At 39.1% G+C, this 20,759-nt stretch overlaps 1 protein-coding gene across 4 annotated transcripts in view; it reads left to right on the top strand.

The window, feature by feature from the left end:
- The window catches only part of TJP2 (tight junction protein 2), a 52,949-nt gene that overhangs the window by 8,477 nt on the left and 23,713 nt on the right, over positions 1-20,759 (top strand). Inside the window, exon 1 of one of the 4 annotated variants that reach the window (XM_032675626.1) lies at positions 17,171-17,269. The exons of 2 other annotated variants lie outside the window; for them this stretch is intronic. In XM_032675626.1, the coding sequence (XP_032531517.1) occupies positions 17,198-17,269 (72 nt within the window). In that variant the 5' untranslated portion in view covers positions 17,171-17,197. Of the gene's footprint in view, positions 1-17,170; positions 17,270-17,815; positions 17,925-20,759 lie in introns of those variants that run through there. One more of the 4 variants, XM_032675628.1, reaches the window with a different exon arrangement.

Raw genomic sequence — 20,759 nt, 5'->3', positions numbered from 1 at the left:
CAGCTTGCAGGAAACTGAGTTTATCTGTAGTCATTTCCCCCACCCCCGCTAAAATGTGGATGTGGCATAAATACAACTTATTTATGCCTCGTACTTGTTCTGTGTTTGTAGAATAATTAGTACTCCAAGTATCCTCTTGTTTATGAAATCTGTGTTCGTATTTGCCAATGTCCCATACTGTATGTGTTAGTGGTATTTATTGGCCATCAGTGAACTACCAGTGATTCTTTATGGAATTATTTCCAGAGTGTGTGTGTTTGCCTTGTTTTTGTTGTTGTTGGTTTTTGTTTGGGGTTTTTTGGTGTTTTGTTGTTGTTGTGTATGGTTTGGGTTTTTTTTGTTATTGCGTTTGTTTGTGTGTTTGTTAGGGGTTTTTTTTAACCACAAAGGTTGTGCAATTGATCTAGGTAACTGTCTCACTCCCCTCACCTGTACTATCCCAGTGTATTTGACACTTCCCTTGCTGCAGTAGGTGTAATCACTTACTGATGGCTCTGGTGAGAGAAATAGAAATACCCATAATAATGTGTCGATGACTTGCCTTACAGGGGTTTCTTGGGTATGAGGTTTACATGTGTTGACCTGAGATGGATGGAAAGTCTGAGTTGTGCATGTTTGAGGTATCATAGTTACATAGCCTGTATCTACAGACATAAACTTGACATGGCTGGTGCTTAAATACTTCTTTTAAACAAAACTATGGTCAGTATGGAATGGTTCCTGAAGTAAGACACCTTGCAGTGTATTTCAGCAAATGTTGAGATATACTGCTAGACCATGCTGTCTCCTTCCATTTGTCTCAAATAGCAACATTTTTTCTACTTGCTTTTATCAATATTGATGGAATCCTTTTGAAGTTAATGACAGCATTCTGTTGGCTTGATAAAAAGTGTGGGTTGTCGGGCCTCAACTGAGTATATGGGGTTTCTTCAAACCATTTTAGGTACTGCCTTTCATGTAAAGAAATAAGAATTAAATGGTTTGGATAAAGCTGCTTTTTGTTTCACAGCTGTGAGTCCATGCAGTATTGAAGTAGGTTATGTTGGCTCTCAATTCAGTGCCAGCTTCTCTGTCAGCAAAAAGAGAGCTTTGGCTGATCTTTCCTTCTGCCTATTGTGTGAGACTGTGAGAAAGCTCATGTTTCTTACGTGGACTGAACTTAAGTAGGGAGACATTGTTGGTGTAGCTACTGCAGTGGTTATATTCCTTATAATAGAGTTACTAATAAGGCCAGAATTCCATTTCTTTTATAAGACAACTACTCATTAATTTGTAATAAGAGACAGAAAATAATCTGGAGAGGTACTACAGCTATGATTTCTAGTTTCCTCTTTATTTTTCCTAATGAACCTGTGCAAACAATATGAAGTTGTAACTGTACTAGGAATTCTATTTTTTATACCTTGTAATTATTAGGACTATGAGACAAATGATGATTCAACTGACATGGAACCATTTTTGGAGTCTTTTTTATAACAGAAAGTGGTAAGTTGCAGTATTTTCTTAGGAAGCTGACCTCACTGATACTGCAGGAATCTTTTTTGAATGACCTGAAAGGTACATGATTTGTGAGGCAAATAGTATAGTATAATTCATGACTATGTTAAAATTGCAAATGAACTTAAAATAACTTTGTTTTTTAAAACCGTATTTGGAATGTACTGTTGCCTAAAAGACTGAGGAGAAAAAACTCCAGGCCCAATTAGGTAGGAGATAAGAAAGCAGAAGTTTTAATGAACCTCCAGGCTCCGGGAATACAAAAGCGTTGCGCCAGAAAGGTGGATAATTTCCTTTCCTTTTTCAAAAACTTCCTCTGCTGTGTCTCTTCATACAGTAGTGTCATCAATGTATTGTATGTGTTCTGGAGCCTTATCCTTCTCTAGTGTAGCCCGAATCTGTCCATGGCAAATGGTGGGACTGTGTTTCCACCTCTGGGGCAGTCAGTTCCAGGTGTCCTGCACGCCTCTCCGTGTAAAAGCGAACTGCAGCCTGCACTCTGCTGCTAAGGGGATGGAGAAGAACGCATTTACAATATCGATGGTGGCATATCACTTTGCTGCCTTGGACTCCAGTTTGTACTGGAGCTCCAACATGTCTGGCAACAGCAGCACTCAACAGCGGGGTAACTTCATTCAAGCCGCGATAGTCCACAGTCAGTCTCCATCCTCCATCAGCTTACATACAGGCCAGATGGGGCCTATTGAAGGGTGAGTGAGTCTTAGTGACACCCCCTTGGCTCTCCAGCTCTCGGATCATTTTATGGATGGATCACTGTGTCTCAGTTTGTTCGGTACTGTCATCTATGCACTAAATAAAGAACTTACCAAGAATTTTGTGTGATCTGTGCTGATAGGACAGATGCGTATTGCAAATACCAGCCTTAAGGCAGAATTATGTTCCTGAATGCATCTTAACTGAAGTGTACAGTGTAAACCAATATGTACATGCAATTATTCTTGATGCTGTGTAAGAATAAAGCATCATCTAACTTACTAAATAGCAGGAAAGACGCCTTCATGAGCCCTTCAGGCATCTCTATCCCGCAACCTCATAAACAGTAAGGAAGAAAATACTCCTTCAAGACCTGCAATACTAGTAGTTAACTAAGCAGGCAGATGATCATCATCAGCTTTCCAGGTGTTTGTCTTGTGTTGTGCCCCATTATATAATCAGAGAGCAATATCTTTTTACATATTCAGGTGCTGTAGTCTCTAGATCTGATTAACGATACTGCATGAGTGTTTCATAACTGAATTTTTGATGGTTCTTGTTAAAAACCCCACACAATATAAAAAAAAAATCTTGAAAAAAACCCCCAGCTCTGATCTACGGCATCCTGATACAGCTACAAGAAATGATACACCTATCCATTACTAATGTAGTTATTACTTTAATAAGTATGTGCTTAGACTGCATATCTTTCTCTTGCACGTGCATGCCTATTCTGTGATGAGAAAGCATTTCTCTTACGAATGTTCACCCTTATTGATTCTTAGTATGAGTTTTTGGAGAGAATGCAAGATGTCCAGCTAGACTGTAATTCTAGGCTCCACAAACAAAGCTGTAAGAGGCAAACTGTTGGCCTTTGAACTGAGCAACTTGCTGCCAGGCTCAGTATTTGACACTAATTGCTATTCTTCCTATGTTCCAGCACTTGCAAAAGTCTACTGGATAATGTGGGTTTCTTCTAAGTAGCCCTGGCTGAGGATTCTTCTGTCCAGCCAGGTGTTTCAGAAGCTTTTTGAAGAGCTGCAGACAGGATGAAAAACAACTTACATTTTTGGTTATTTTCCTAAGTAATTTTATTCCAGAAATAAAAATTGGTCAGTGGTTTTGGTTATTCTATCATGGAGTTGATACATTATTAGGCAATTGAAGTGACAGTAGCATAGCTAATTGTTTAGCATGTGTGTGCATGTTCCTCAGATGATGCCATCAGAACCTCCTGTTCTGTGTAGATCTGTACTTGTATAGTTTTGTCTATGGGCTAAGTAATGATTGCAGTTTGGCTGTAAATTTTTATTTTCTAGCACTTAAGATTTCCTTGAAGTCTTGCAGTTTAGCATCAAAGTGGGGATGTTGTTTCTGACTCAGTACTTTGGCCAGAGCTCCCTTTCGGTTGCTGACAGCTGACAAATACTTGTATGTGCTTTACCTAAGTATGACTGTGTACAGCAGGTCAGGTTGCAAAAAACCCTGGTGTCAGACTTTTAAAGACAGTGTTGATTGCAGACAGACGGTTACTGACACTTCCAACATTTGCTATAAACTGAGCTCCCCTTTGGCAGTTGTTCTTCCCTAGCTGTTTGTGTGCAATGCCAAGTGCACCTGAAAGATTTAAGGATAAGTTAAAATGGGGGAAGAAGGCGGAGAGATCTTCAATCATGTGCCTCATGACACATTTTTCAAGCTACTGGTAGAAGGTGAGAAGCCCTGTACCAGAGTACTGTTGATATATGTGTCTTGGCTGTCCCTTCAGTGTATGTGAAATACTTGTGTGGATGTCTTCAGTATGTTTTGTCATTTTCTGTGTGCCTTTTTGTTTGGCAGGTTATTATGATGCCTTTTTAATTTTAATGTTGCTATGGTGTTAAACTATAGAATTTAATTCATTAAATTTTGTCCATTAACCTCTCTGCCTGTTTTTATAATTTGACCTAATTTTGAGTTCCTTTTTCAAGCTTTCTTTTCCTGCTTTACCTTATAGAAGCCAGCAGATAAGTTCCTGATGTCTTCTGCAGCAATAAGGATGAACTGAAACTCTTGGATCACAAATTATTTGAAAAAAGGATTAAATTTTTCTTACCTTTTTTAAAGCTTGTCTGTCTATAGGCAGGTACATTACTTCGTTTTCTTTCAGATGGGAAACAAGAAAAAACTTCATATGGTTGTTTCTGCTTTATGTGTCAGAAGGTTCTTGAAGCGTATAATGCTCTTTCATGTGGCTCAGACACAAGAAGAAAACTGTCTGTTCCAGATGTGAATGAGAGTGAACTTTTAGTTGCTACCAAAGTGAGCTTTGCTTGGGATGGTAATTTAATGGAAACATTTCTAAATCTTAATGATTCTAAGCTGTTTAGTTTCATTTAGCATATGCAAAAGGATTCTCTTGGTTTTTTTTCTTAGTTCTTTTCAAAGCCTCATGTGGTTTCTGAAAGTTGCAAAAGGATGAATAAAACTTGTTCTGTTGCTGAGCTTGTTCTGGTTGGCTTATTCTTTGTGTATTCAGCTTGCAGTTCAGTGGAAATGGCACTATTTTATAGGCATGTGTCAGTTTAGTTTCATTTAATGGTTGGAGGGAAGCCTGAAGTTCCTTATGTTGACGTTACATGAATGTGAAGTGTTGACTTGGTAGAAATATTGCATCAAGGGCTCTAGTTTGAAATTGTTCTGCTGGCATCCTTTCAAGTGAAGAAAGAATGGTTGCAGATAAACTCAGATTAGTGCTTTAGGAATGAACCAGCCACGTGAAAGTTACTATCTTCACACGAAAGAAAACGGGAGCTGGCTTCATCCCTCTGCCCCTTGTGTTGGTTTATTGCTTATTGGATGACTGCTGTCATTAACATTACTGGTAGGAATAATTTCTACATAAATTGGGGGGGTGTTTGAAAAGTTTCTCATAACAATGTGTTCAGATGTTAGCAAAGTCATGCATACCATGTGCATAACTGCATGGTATATTTTGAGTTCACATCCAGCCTTGCAAAAGATTGAGGAGAAGGAATGGAAAATACTTGAATTTTACCATTTTACCATTCTCATCAAAGTGTTTTATCAGCATCAGGTACGTGGTGAATTTTAGTGTAATACTACTTTATGTTGGATTACAGATTGCTGATGACAGTCCCAGAAAAATTCAGAGCTGTGGGGAGCCTATATGCTTTTTTTTTGTTTGAAAAAAACCAAAAAGGCCTTTGAAGCCTTGAGGAGGAAACTGTTCTGAGCAAAGTGATTCTGAACATGTTTTACTGAAGTAGGTGCTTAATCCACTGTCTCATGGTATCTGAGATGTTGGGAGGGGCTGGATGATAATTTGTTTGTTTCCTCTTCTTATAAATGTACTGTGAGGAGTATCAGTGTAAGATTTACAGACCTAAACCCTTCAAATGCAATTCCCAGATTTGCATTTGCATCTGTGCATGACACTGTATGGATGACAGAAAAATTACTAAACTCTCTTTTGCAACAGATTCTGTTTTCATTTTAAACACAGGGTGCAAGACACATTAAACTTTAGGAGGGAACATCAGCAATGCTCTCTGGCATGACTGAGTAGGCTGTTGAGACATCTTGAGAGGGAGAGGTGATTTGCTTAAGACCTTGAAGGCACAGGATTGTGGTGGGAGAAGGAAAGGAATGCAGAGAGGTATGACTAGTGTGACTAGAAAACAGTGAAGAGGTGGTTAATAAATCGAGCTGTTTGTTGTGGCACATATCAGAATGATGCTGAACGTATAGCTTAAAACATTCATTTTATAGAGTTTTGGTATCTTTTGAGTTGTCAATTTTCAATTTTTTTTAATAGAAAGTTGAATTACGTTATTACTGTTACGGACATTTAAATGCATTTGAAGCTTTTCTTTATCTAACTTGTGTATCAGTGTAACCTTTTGTTTGACATTTGTGTTCTGTGAGGTTTGTGATACGTCATTGGTAGTTGTATGAAATGCATTGTATTGTGTGAATTTTATGGGGCTTTAGTCTTAGATGTGGTCAAATGTACCACTAAATTTTAAGCATTACACAGAACTCTATTTAGGTTTATTTCCTTCAGCCAAGAAAAGAAAGCTAATGTGACAGTATGTAATCTTACTACCACAGAAATGCTCGACTCAAAGTAAAATGCTTCCAAGAATATGGGATATCATTCTTCTATTAGTAGAGTTAGAACAAAGGCTACTAGAAACCTTAACAGGGAAAGACAGTCTGGCTTGGCATGAACCTTGGAAACTGACAATTGGATCATTGTGTGCATAGTCTCGCATTATGACTGGATGATTAAATATAAATGCTGACCTGATTGGATTTTATCCCAGTTATGAATTGGCCTTTCAAAAAACAGTTGCAGGAAGCAGTAGACAGGTACCCAGCTTGTTTTTGTCAGATTCCAAAGCTACAGGTGTTGAATAACAAATAGAATAGCAGAAGTGTATTTTCTCACCAGCATTCTCTTGATGCTGGAGTCAGTCGCTTGTACTTCTTGGTTTGCTATTTGAATTATGGGTGCAGAAAAGACGAAGCATTCAAAAACAGTAGCAGTACAAGGTGTACCGCTGAAGTTGAATGAAATTATAGTTAGAGCTTTGGACCATGCAATGCATATGGTGCTTTGGGTTTTTTTTCTTTTAATTTTTATTTTTTTAAGATGCCACAAGAGTAAAAGCTATGCTTTGGCTGCAGGGAAAACTAATAAAAATATAAAGTTAAGTGTGAAATAAAATAAGTGCACCCACCATTCCTGAAGTGCCTCATTTCATGATTTTTTTTGTTCTAGCTTAATGAAACTTATTATGCGCACTTACTGAGTTTAATTTACCTCATCAGCAAATCCTGATACTGCAAGTACAAGAACAAGTGTTCTTGTGCAAGTACACAAGAACAAACTTTTTTTTGATTATGCCAAGGAAAAACAGTCCTCTTGAACTTAGTTGTTGCACAATCTGCTGTAGCACTTTGATTCTCACACTTAATTTGTGTGGGGATCTCAAGGAGCAGGAGGTGCAGAAACAGTGTCACTGTAAAGAAATGTGTTAAGTTCACAGTTAAAGTGCATGAGGGTGGCATGAGATAGCCTTTAAAACTAGTGTTGACTAGGTGAACTGAAAGGCCAGTGTCTCTTCAGTAGTGTTACCTTCTAGTAGTGTGTACAAAAAAACCCCTTACTGCTGCCATAGTCTGTGTGACAACGTGAAAGTCTAGAAAACTTCAGAAAACAAAACAGCAAATAAGCTCTTCATTTTCAGTGTGTCTGTACGTATATGACATAGGCAAGTATAACTGGTCTTTCATCCTTTTACCTGGATTAATTTTGATCTTCAACGTGAAATCGCTTGGCTTCCAGGTTTTTATATCCTGAAGCCATGCTGAGCTTTTGCAAGACTGGACACATGCTGTGCCCCAGGAGGTGAGATTTGTTCTTTTCTTTAGAACCCCTTCAACACCTATTGGAGAGAAAATTGACATTTCTCCACTGGACTGGTGCTGTATGTCCCAGAACACATCTAGGAAAAACAGCTGCTGGCTATCCTCTGTGAAGCAATTTGTGAAAAGTAAGAAATCTTTGATGATTTCTAGCAACTGTTAGTTGCTAGAGTGTTCTCAAGAGAAACTGTTTTCTAAAAAATAAAATCATTTAAATGGGGGGTCAGGGAAATGGGATCTGGGTTGTTGGTAGTTTGTTCGGTTTTTTTCTGAAATGGCAGTTTTGTATTTCAATTAAAGCTGTTTGCTCACAAATTTTGAAGAATTGATTCCTTCCTATTGGGGGAGCACTGGAACAATTTTACCAGGGCAATCACAGAACTGTTGTTGGGCAAAAGATAGTGAAGAGAACTTAATCCTGAAATAGATCTAAACTGAATTTTATGAGTTTCAGGTTATTGGTAGGTAAGACCTCAGAATCTTGCAGCTGTGTTTTGAATACAATCAGTTTCTTTTTTTCCCGTCCTCATCTTGAATAGGCTTTTGTTTCATTTGTGATGAGATATTGTACTGTTTTGCGATGATGCATATGTATACATATAAGCCCAGTAGAACTCAGCTGTAACAAGTGTAAACTACTCTGCTCGTGTCTTCCACATCGTTACAGAAAAGTTTAGAAGTTTTGCACGTGTACTTTTACTTGGTATAACACATGAAGGTTATAAATTGATGCTGAGTTAGTGTTCTGAATTTATCACACCCTGCTGGGTAAATACTGCTTTTTGCCCTTCTCACCATCCATCACCCCCCCCTACCCCCCACTTCCATCCTCAGTCCTGATCATGGTAAATGAAGACCTCCTCCTGACAGCATCACAGCAGTTCAGGTGGCTGCTTTTGTATTAACCCGCTTCCACAATAAGTGGAGAGGGAATGGGCAGTTTTTAAAACGATATGTTCAATAAGCATCGTTTTAAAAAACCACCACAAAACCCTTAGTAATTTTTGCTTACTCAATCGAAATGATTAACTGTTGCTCTTGATCTCTCATGAGCTCACATGTACTGTGAAATACAAGTGAATGAGTTTTAGGAAGTACCTCTGTGTGTGTGTCGCTTGACTTTACTGGTGTAATGAGACATTAATCTTCTATGTCAGCAAAATCAGGACCTTAAAGGACCTCATAGTTCTTTCTGAAAGTGTAAACTGCTTAAGTTCGGGTTAAAAGTAGTTTGGAAGAAAGTTTCACTCTGAAAATGTAAATATAATTCTGCTTTTTACTGTTAAGTTCTAAATTGTAGCATTGCTAATTTTCAGGTACCTATTTTCATGATGTCTTGGTGTCTCTGTTGAGTAATGTGCATGATTTGTTTTGCAGTACCAGATTTTCTCTAGAACATAAAACCACTTGGGGAATATGTTTATTTCCTTTGTATAAACAGTGCAGTTAATTCACCACATCATCTAATGTGGTGAAAAGGCACTTAATGAAACTGGAATCACTAAAAATACAACCACAGTCTGTTTGATGATAGGATATGTGCTTGAGATGAAAGGAACAAAACAAAAAGAACCTAACACCTTGTTTTAACATCAGAGTTTCTGTCATCCTTAGTATGAAAAGAAAGTTTTGGAATAGGATTTTGTCATAATGAGAATTCTGGGATTTTTTTTTAACTTCTACAAACTATATTTATAAAAATCACTCAAACGCCAACCCTTTTGAGGAATAAATAAATGAACATGTTGTGTATCATGGAGCCCAGTTCTGCAGCAGGAGCGGCCAGCGGCGGTGTTCCTGCAGCCGGGAAGAATTCCCTGACCTCCCTCTCCCCTGCCGGGCGGGCCTGTGCGCGGCGGCGCAGCGCCCCCTGGCGGCGCGCCGGGCACTACCGTGCGCCCGGCGGCGGGAGGGGCCGAGAGACACCAAGGCTGTGGGATCCTTCTGGAATAGTAATTCCTGCTTGGTTTGGTGGTGCCTGCTCTGTACTTTGACGTGCCCTGCAAATTCAGCAGGAGATGGCAACGCAGTTCCTAGTGCTTGTACGCCTTTGTAATATGCAGCATGAGGCAGTGAAGGAGAAGCAGGCTTGCTTTCTGTTCATCAGTGCCACTGGGACAGATATATTCAGTGTGTATATATGTATATAAAAAATATCTTTTTATAATAGAAAATAGAATATCCTAAGCTGGGTGGACCCACAAGGATCATCAAAGTCCAACTCCTGACCCTGCACAGAACTATCCCAAAGAGCCACACCATGTGCCTGATAATATCATCCAAATGCTTCTTGAACTCTGTCAGGCTTGGTGCTGCAACCGTTTCCCTGGGAAGGCTGTTCCAGTGCCCAACCACCCTCTGGGTGAAGAACCTTTTTCTGATATCCAACCTAAACCTCTCCTGATACAACTTCAGGCTGTTCCCTTGGGTTCTCTCACTGGTCACCACAAAAAAGAGATCAGTGCCTGCCCCTCCTCCATCCCTCATGAGGAAGCTGTAGAGTGTGATGAGGTCTCCCCTCGGTCCTCCTTCTCTCCAGGCTGAACAGACCAAGTGACTTGAGCTGCTCCTTGTACAGCTTCCCCTTCAGACTCTTCACCATCCTCGTTGCTGTTCTTTAGATGGTCTCTAATACATTGATATTTTTCTTGTACTGTGATGCCAAAAACTGCACACAGGACCTGAGATGAGACTGCACCATTGCAGAGCAGAGCAGAACAATCAACTAGTGTATTTTCTCATAGTCTTAAGTACACTTAAAGCCACTCAGGAACTTTCATTTTATTGTCTTTTCCATTCAAAGTTTTTTAGTTTGTTCCTTTACTTTCCTGCTCCTGGCTGGGTGGCCAGTCCCAAAGAGTGGTGGTGAATTGGGTTAAAGCTGGCTGGTTACTGGTTACAAGTTGTGTTCCCCATGGCTCAGTACTGGGCCCAGTCCTTTTTAATATGTTACTTAGTGATCTGGACGACAGTAAGTAGGGCAGGAGCGTTGATCTGCTGGCGGGCAGGAAGGCTCTGCAGAGGCACCTGGACAGGCTGGACCCATGGGCTGAGGCCAATGGTATGAGGTTCAATAAGACAAAGTGTCGGGTTCTGCCTTTGGGTCACAACAACTCCCTGCAGCGCTACAGGCTTGGGGCAGAGTGGCTATAAAGCTGCCTGGTGGGAAAGGACCTGGGAGTACTGGTTAACTGCAGCTGAATATGAGCCATGAGTGCCCAGGTGGCCAAGAAGGCCAATGGCATCCTGGCTTGTATCAGAAATAGTGTGGCCAGCAGGACTAGGGCAGTGATCATCGCCATGTCCTTGGCACTGGTGAGGCCTCACTGCAGATTTTGTTTTGGGCCCCTCACAACAAGAAAAACATGGAGGCTCTGGATCATGTTCACAGAAGGGCAACAAAGCTGGTGAAGTGTCAGGAGCACAAGTCCTATGAGGAATGGCTGAGGGAGCTGGAGTTGTTTAGCCTGGAATAAAGGAGGCTCAGGGGAGGCCTTGGTGCCATCTACAACTACCTGAAAGGAGGTTTTAGCCAGGTGGGGTTCAGTCTCTTCTCCCATGTAGAATGTGACAGGACATGAAAAAACGGCCTCAAGTTGTGCAAGGGGAGATTTAGATTGGATATTAGGAAAAATTTCTTCATAGAAAGGTTTACCAAGCGTTAGAACAGGTTGCTAAGGGTTGTGATTGAGTCACCATCCCTGGAAGTATCTAAAAGCCATGTAGATGTGGCACTCAGGAATATAATTTAGTGGAGAACCTGACACTATTAGGTTAACAGCTGGACTCAATGATATTGGAGACCATTTCCAACTTGAATGATGCTATGATTTAAAAACATAAAATCTGGTTTTCCTATCCTTGTATATTCTTAAAATGAAGCTTCATCTGCTGCCTGAGGTGATCTTATATGCAGAGTTTTAGTCTTCATTTTGCTATCTTCCTTGGCCTGTCAGTTCAGCTCACAGAAATGACAAGAGAGTAATTCAGTGAGGAAAAAATAAGAATATTTTGTTGCTTTAGAAAGTTGTTTTGGCTTGCTTTTAAGAGCTAAATGGCAGAATTTGCAGAATGAGTCAAGGGGCTGCATAAAAATGAGGAAGAGTGTGGAAGTTGTTATGGTCAGAAAGAATTTGTTTAGTTGATACAACTGAAGCTGTACCCAGCCTACAAGGTGGTGTGTTTGGGAAGAAAAACCTGCACAGCCACAGATGAAAAGAGGTGTTGATCTTCTGAGAACCTTCCAAAGGTGCTTGCTTTTGGAGGCAAGGAAACCTTAATGAGTTTGAGAAGAAGTAAGCCCATAGAAAGCAAGCAAACAAGTTAAAAATACCACCCACCTTGCATTTTTATAGACTATTTTAAGGTGAATTGTGACTTGAGCTCAAAATGTTTTAAGAAAATCCTGATTCTCCCTTTTCTTCTTTTGAAAATGATTGTCCTGTCTTCTGAAAATCTTTGATATAATTGGTAAATGTTTGGCTTTAAATATATAGGAAATACAGAGTTTTCCTAGACGATATTTTACTGGCTTAACAGAAAAAAAAAATCCTTGAAAAACAGTTGCTTTTTTTTCCTTCCCCAAAGAGTCTAGTGTATGCATTACTCAGATTTTCATATGTACAGCTTCCCCAGTTTTCTTCAATATAGAGTCGAAACAAAACAAATAAAACTATCCAGAGATTATGTGCTTTATGCTGTAATCCAGCAAAAGGATGCCTTATGCCTCATTCTTTACTGATTTCGTTTCAGTGTCCAGGTTAGTACCTTTCTGTTTTTGCATTGCAGAAAAAATAAATATTGCAGAACTCAAAACCCATGCCTCTATTTTGATGTGGATTTTTTTCCTGTGCTTGGGCAAATTTCTGCAAAAATTCTCTCAGGTGGGGATGCTGTTTCATCACTGTGAATCATTTGAAGAATGCTAGTGCAAGGACTGCTGTTATGGACATATTGTCATATCCTTCGTTACGCTTAAGCATTGTTTGGCATTTGCTGTGAGCTGGAGTATGTGATATATTTTGCATTATAAAGCACACAACTTGTCAAAAGCTGCAGATTAGTGTAGATCTCTGTGTGTGCAACCGTTTTACATATCCTTTGGCTTATTAAACAATTTTTGTGCACTGAATGATCTGAGGTGTTATGCTGTGAATGTTCAGGGCTACAACGTATCAGGCTGCAATGCAAATGAGACCTAGATGTGTTTGTCAGTTAATATTCTCAACGGTGCTGTTGCTTTTCATCTCCTCAGTTCTGAATAAGAGCGGATTCCAGTTCAGATTGCAGTCTGGAAGGCGTTTGCTGTGTCATAGTGTTACAAGAGGTAGAAATGAATGCAGGCTCTGCCACCCCAGAATTTTTCCTCATTTGTTAGCTGGCTAATACTCCCACAGTGGGAGAAGGTTGACTCCTGTTTTCCTGTTACAGGGGCTGTTTTGGTGCAAGGCTTGTGTTTGCCAGAAATGGAGACATAATCTGTATTTGCTTCCTTGCACAACACATTTCAGTGGATAGGCTACTTGACTTGACATTAAGAAGCCAGAATTATGCTCTGGCTCTGCAGCTGACAGCTGTGGCACTGAGTGTTTTTTAAGACAGTATAGTTTTGCTAACTGAAGCAAAATTTGTAGTGAAATATTGCTGAGGACAGTGTCAAGTAATGACTGTGGGCCTTGTTGTCATGGTGGATTCACACTCTTCCTGAAAGAAGTAAAATAAAAAGAAGTAAAACAAAAAAAAACAACATTATTGTTTAGTGAATACTTATCATTTGATAGTTTTTAAAGTTTTCATGAAAATTAAGAAGTAAAGATTAGTCTGTGAATGCCCGAATAGGCTTGTTGTATTTTATGCAACATTCGCCAATACTGTTTTAGATAGAATTTACAAATTATAGCAAGTGAATGATGTAACTTTTAAGTGAAATATGGTTAAGAGAAACTTTTAACATCATCACTTCTTTTACATGAAAAATGGTTTGTTTTTCTGTGTAATGACATCCAAATTATCAAAGTTTTAGAAATGTTATGCTCAATTTATATTTTCTTTAGGTTTTTTTTAGGCAGCCTTTCAGGTTATTGTTTCTACATGCATTTTGGAAAAAATGTTTCTCACGCAAGGTCTGATAATACACAGAATCACAAAATGGTTTAGGTTGGAAGGGACCTTAAAGGTGATCTAATTACAATCTCCCTGCCATAGGCAGGAACACCTTCCACTAGACCAGTTTGCTGATGAATATGCTTGTTACCTTGCTAGTAGGACAAAGGTATTTAGCTAATATTTGCTCTTATTGAGTAATCTGTGTGAAAACAAAGGTTTTATAATGTAGCTGGTAATTCTTGATTAGAGGGAAGGGCAAGAAATGATTGTCTGCACGGCTCATTTCTATGTGAATTTTTCTTCTCCTTAAAAGGCTGCCATTCCAGTGCAGAGGTATACTTACTTGTACAGTATGTGACTTTTTTTTCCAACTTCCTGCATCCTAATAGTGTAAACCATCTTGATGTTAACAACCATTTTGATTGTACTGCAATGCGAAAGTAGAAATGATGATCTCCTAACATGAAACTGTCCCTTATGTTTCTCTTTCAACCCTGGAAGGAAAAAAAAAGGAGCTTCTCCCTTGCAATTATATGTTACTTCTAGTGGGTATCTTTTGCAAACCATTTTTTATCCCTTCTCTTTCTTTAGTCTGATCCATTCATCATTCTGGGAACCTGTTTCTATGGGAGGATCTGTTGCTCTTCTGGGAGTTGCTGTATTGGTACAGGCTATGGCTCACATCTGAAAAAGAGGAAGTGTGGACCTTCATGCCACACGCTGATGTGCAGATTGCTTCTCATTTCACTGGGTCTCTGCTGTCTATAGAGGGCATTTCTTCTGAGTCATCCAGAAACTGAAGTGGATCAGTATCTTTGAATGCCTGTAGATATAGGGCCATCCTTTTTTGTTTGTCATAATTGCCTTTATGCAGGCAGGTGACATGCGAGGACAGTTTCTGAATCTTCTGATAACATACCTGGTATTTGAGATCAGGCATGCTGATGATGTCTTCTTGATGCAGCTTTGCCTCCACCTGGCTGCTCCTATCAGTGGCTAGGAAAGCCCCTGCCCTCCATCTTTTACAGGTGGGTGGCTTTCAGTTAAGCTTGAAGTTCTTGATCACCTTCAGTGTAGGAGTCTGTCTTTAGGGAAAACCTAGACTCAGCTTTCAAGGTTTTTGTGCCTAAGTCCATGGTAGCAGATGAAGGGGGATGGGGAGTAGGGGTGGGGCTGCAGGGACAGAAGGACTTCTTTTGTGTGTCACTTCCATAATGGAGCCAAGAAGACCATTTTAGGTTTTCTTTCTGCTTACTTGGACGGCCTTGTGTAGATTATGTGTGAGGATGCACTCTTTTTCTTCACTTTCTGGAGAGGAAGAGATCAAAATAGATAGTGCTAGGTGTAAAACTTTTTCTCCTAGGTGAATGGAGAGATGCAGCCTTCTGCTGTAAAGTTTTGTTGCAGTGTTCTGAGGTTACTCTGTTGAGTTTTCTGGGGGCTCTGTTTTTCTTTCCACAGTCCCAGTTTACAGAACATATCATCATGCTCAGTTTTCAATTTATCTTTACCCACATGATTCACAAACCTTTTATTGTCAGGATTGACTCCCACCAAGAAACAGTGTGTATTTGTCATAGGAGTTGAGCTTGCTTTCAAAAAGAGTTTCAGTTTTAAATGTCTGTGGATAATAAATGCCAAATAGATGTGATATGTGATAGGGTTGTAATTGGGTCTTGTGCTAAGGGTGAAGATAGGCTATAGTTTCCTTTAGCCTTTGTAAAGAGACACACAGGTAAGGTGAAAAGACAGTGTCTGGGACAAAGCTTGTTTGTTACTTAAAAAATTGATTCCATCTCACTTTAAAAGAGTAAAATACCCACATGCAAAAGCTGTCATCTTTCTGCTAAGTCTTTAGTTCTTCACAGCTCCTGTTCTGACTATGCAAGAAAATTTGCAGGAACATTCCTAGACTTCTTGATTACTTTTTAAAATTTCTTTCAGAAAAACTTCCTTTTGACTTTTGGTGGATTCAATCCATTTGTCTTTCTCATTATCTTCTTTTAGAGAAAAATTTTGATAGTCCAAAACAAAGAAAAAAGAGCACATGCTGTTATAACCACTATAGCTCACGGACAGTGTTCCACCATTTTTGTTCTCTGTGTCATCACAGTCTTTTTTTTGGTGATATTTCTGTGTTTGGAGTACTGTTAAAGCTTTGTTAGGGCAAGGAGAAGGAGAGCAGGAAAGCTAAGGAGATAGGGCTAGAGAAGTCTCAAAGACGTCCTTACATTTGTTTCTTCTTCCTACCCTTTTTGTAAAAATAAATAAATAAAAAACAGTTTTGGAAGCAATGAATGTGAGTCTATTAAGATGAATGAGTTTGTTCTTTAGAAATGTTGATGGAGATTTTAAACTATTTTTACCAAACTCTAATTAAACTACTCACATCCACACGTGCTGTGGAATTGGAAAGCCAAGCCACAGTCAGAGACTGGTGTCAGTGTGCTTCCCCTGGATTCCCTGTTGTTCACTCTTGGCAGCTCAGTGCTGAAGGTACCTCTGTTCATCCTAGTTCTGCTGGCTAGTGCAGAGATGGGGTCACAGTCAAAATATAGGATACTGAATTCAGACATCAACACACGTGCTGCCCCCACCTTCCCCCCCAAAAAAAACCCAAACACCACAACCCTTCATATTTTTTACTGCTCTCTGAATTCATACTCTTCAGCAGTTAAAATTGTTCTACTAGTGAAAAATGCAATCTATGGACAGGGGTTTTGGTTAGCATTGTGTACCGGAATTTGGTGTGCGTTCCTATCTGTTCACTGCCTATGAAACTTACATAAAGTCTAGGGGAAAAGTTCACTTGAGGCTTAAATTTCACAGCATTCATGCAGCATAAATGGGAGTGATAGCTTGACCTATTTTCCAATAAAGTAACCTAGCTGTTTGGCTGTATGATTAGCCTTTCATTCTTACATGTATCTTACTAAATGTTTGAGGGAAAACAGAGTGTCTGTTATTTGCAGCTATTATAATTTTGTCTCTATTTCTCTTTTGGCTTGATGGAGCCAAGTCCACAGTTCTGCAAAAACTGTAAAATATTATAGTCAACATATGAATTTTCAAATAATCTGCACTGTGCTTCTTAAGCCATTTTTGCTTTTAAGTTTAAATTAGATTCATGGTGGGTGAACCCATATGCTTAGAAGAAGAATAAGTTGCTGCATAGTGATCTATTTCTGGCACTTAATTTAAAAACAAACAAACAAACAAAACATTACCGCATTGCATTTTCCTGGGATCTCTTAAAGTAAGAGTTAGTTAAACTCACGGTAGGTTTCCCTGATGTGGTTTTGATGTGTTTCTGTGTGAAACTGACGGCAGGATTTGTTCGAGTATGTAGGCCACTATTGTATTAGAATTACATAACCGTGTTGAGTGGTGAAAACAGATGAAAAGACGGGGATGTACGGCATTCCCTCACAGATTATATCCTGCAACAATGAAGACAGCTCAAGCTCTGCAGCGAATGTGGTCACATGCAGTCAAAAAGTTGGGGATTTTGAAAGGGCACGTGAGTTGCTTTTTGTTGCATCTTGCTCTAGGTCTTTTATTCCCCTCCTCTCCTCGTATATCCCTCCCCACTCCAACTCATTTTTATAGCCAGACAACTTTTGTGACAGGTTTTCTGGTTTTCTTCTTCTTTCAGCACGAATGAAATTGTCTTCAGTGATCTCTCAGTAGCAAGTAATTGCATAAATCTGATGAATGTCAGTGAGAACTGCAGCAACTGCCTGTTTGTAGCATACAGGCGATTTTAGCACTTTGACTAGCTTCCTGCCAAAGATTCTGTTGAGCAGTCTATTTTGGGTATGTAGAAAGCACCTGTCATTTTAGTATATGAGCATTAGGCAGATTTAAGCAAATCCCGACTACAGTGTTCTAATTAGAAATGGACTGACTTTAGTCACTAATGAATTAAGACTAGCTAATTACAGTAATTTGAATCTACTGCAGGTAGTCTGTTGTCTGTGTCAAACCTGGGTAGATTTGTGAAACAGTTACTATTAGTAGCAGGAGGTGGGGTTCTTAACCATTTTGCCTGCCTTTCTCTCTCCAGTGTTTTGGTGTGCTATCTTGCAGTGAAACTGCGATCCTGTAAGGGATGCACAAGCTGCTCAGGATCCCTTTGTGTTTCCTTACAGATGAAGTATGAAGAAATTGGCAAGGTGATGGAGGCTTTTCATAACTCATCACTTGATGCATTCAGAGAAGAATTACATTATAAAATGTGGAGTACAGGAATTTTGCAATTGGGGTGGAGGCTTAGATATTAGTTTTGCTCAAGTCCCCCACTGATGATTTATAACATTTTTAGTCTCTCCCTCCCTCTCAGTCTTCTCTTCTCCAATTATCTGCCGGTATGGGTTAGCATCGTGACAATGGCAAGCAGCAGTACATTTCATAATGTTAAGAGATTATTGTTTAGAGATTTGAGGAGTACAGATGTGGTTTTGCCTTACGGGCTTCCAAGGTGACCATTCAGTTCTCTGAACTGTGTTGCAGAGCCTGCATAGATTTATCAGTATGGCAGAACTAGTGTTGTTTTGGTTATTATGTACAAAATCAGCTTTGCAAGTACATAGTGTGCCTTCCTTCCCTAATCTAGCATACAGCAAATGGGAGACAGTTTTCTGAGGAGCAGTTTCTAAAAATGGATTACTTTAACAAATACTTAACAAATTTAAAAGTGAATTATTTAATTATCTTTTGTTTAATTTTCAGTAACAGTTTCCAGCTAAAAATAAATCCCCAAAATTTACACAGAATGTACCTGAAACAGTCACTGATACTAAGAGGAACTTTTTCTAGGCACAAATGAGATGATATTATAGGCTCAACATCTTGTAAGACCTTAACTATATTGTCTGTAGGCAGTAGTTTTTCTTTCATTCTTACTACTTATTTTTTTAACAGGATACCATGAGACTTATTTGTCAGAGCAAAGTAAAGTTATCCTTGTTAGTTTATGGTGCTTTGATTTACTGCACAATACATCTCTCCAGTTGTGCACAAGGTTTTACTTGTGCCACTGCTCATGGGAGGCTGAGTTTTTCTGGAATGAAATTCCTGTACATTTCCTGTTTCATACCCTTAAATCCATCCCTGATATCTTTACTGTGCTTTCCTCCTTTACTGAATAACAGTCAGTTCTCAGGCTTTTCTTTGTCCCCATGAGTGGTAACCTCTCATCAGCTGCATTCTGCCTGCCTTGCTCTTGTGCCTGCTTAGAGCTGGCCTCAGTATTCTTGGCTGGGAGGTAGAGTTGGTAAGAGCTGTATACAGTGCAAACTGAACTTTAGCGATGTTCTTGTTACACATGCAAGTTAGTGAGGCCTTTTTTTATGGAGAAAAGTTTTCCATCTCCCCTCCTTCTTCAAAATTTGAACCAACCTGCTTGTCCTTCAAATTTTACCCATTGTTTGATACTGACTTTCATTTCTAAAACTTTGTTCAGTGAAGTCAGCTGAAATTTAAATGTCTCGGAGGCCCTTCTTTAGCACAGACTGATTTTTTGCAGAGCTTGAAAATACTGTATAGAAAAGCAGGACAACAGTATAGCCAAGGGTCAGTACTAGGTAAACTGTTCACACATTTTCCTACATGCTAGACAAGCAAGTATGGTTGCTTCTATTTACGGCAGCATCACAGCAGTTCAGAAAAAGTGCTTACTTAAGGAGGAATTTTTTACTTATAGAAAGGATTCTCTGTGTAAGGGAATACATGTAGTGAGACAGTTCAATTTCAGATATTTGAAGGTTTAGACATATCAGCTGGTTAAATGGGAATATCAGATAAAACAATTTCACTGTGTGATTCAGCATGTTCAACGCTGACTCTAAGACACATATGTTTTATTACTAATAGTTATGAACACATTCTTGTCTGACCTAGACAAGTCAAAATTTAGAAATAATTACTTGTATGTATTATTTTTGATATAAGCCATCCTCTCGTACATCTATTTTTAATTTCTTTTTTTTCTAAATTAGACCCCAGAGGTTCTGAAAACTGGAAAGCATTGTTCATTTTCTGGCAGAACAGTGGAAATTTAACACTGCTCAGTGTTGTAAAATTCCTGGTAAAAATGCTGGTTTTGCATATTCCCTCAGGATCTTTGAGCAGGACTTTTTTTTAATTTTGTTTTTCAATACAGTGAATATGCCATGGAAAATGTCAATCTAGTTGCTCTTTGGGGTGCTCAGAATCTATTGGAACAACACATCAAGGATTTTTTTTCATACGAGAAATAACATCCATAGCTTGCTAAATTGTTGTGTACTGCCAGAAGACTTACTCTGGAAATAAAGGAGACGCCTTAAAGTACAGGCATACCCTTCTTTTGTCACTTCTCTGTCTATTGTTTTGGAGTTCATTTGTCAGTCACCCCTACTAGGCCCTTAAAAAGACCATTAAGTCTAAACTAAGCTTTTGTTTGAACTTCCATTTTCTGAGCTTCACAAGAGGGAAGACCACTTTTAGCAGTAAAAACAAATAAAACTTATGGCTTGAGTATGTGGATACAGTACTTATGCAGTGCCTGGAGTTTTCTTCTGCAGTGGATGCTTCGTACTTCGAAGTGTTTGCACTGTGTCAAATGTTGTGGCTCATTTTTCTCCTGGTTTTACAGGGCAGGCACTGAAGGCTGTGTACTATATGGTGCATCACAGCTGGCTGATTATTCTGTATTATATTTTAAGCTGTATTGGAAAGGTTTAAGGTTGTATCATGTAAGATAAACTGATCGGTTCATGATCATTTTTAACTGGAAATGTGGAAAAAACACTGAGAAGCGTCACAGAACTCTATAGTTATCCTATTGTACATACTATACATGTACTATATAGTTATACACTGTGTTTTCCTATAAAATTTAATTTCTTGATGGGAACCTAAATACTTAGTTATGTAATTCATAATGGACAAAACATTTTGTTAAATCCACATGAACAAAAAGCAAAAGATCTGAAGTCTAGTTCATTATGAAAACCTCAGTTTCAAGT

The sequence above is a fragment of the Chiroxiphia lanceolata genome, chromosome Z (assembly GCF_009829145.1).
Source record: "Chiroxiphia lanceolata isolate bChiLan1 chromosome Z, bChiLan1.pri, whole genome shotgun sequence".
In the NCBI taxonomy this organism is placed as follows: domain Eukaryota; kingdom Metazoa; phylum Chordata; class Aves; order Passeriformes; family Pipridae; genus Chiroxiphia; species Chiroxiphia lanceolata.
This window is presented reverse-complemented; position numbering and strand designations above follow the sequence as displayed.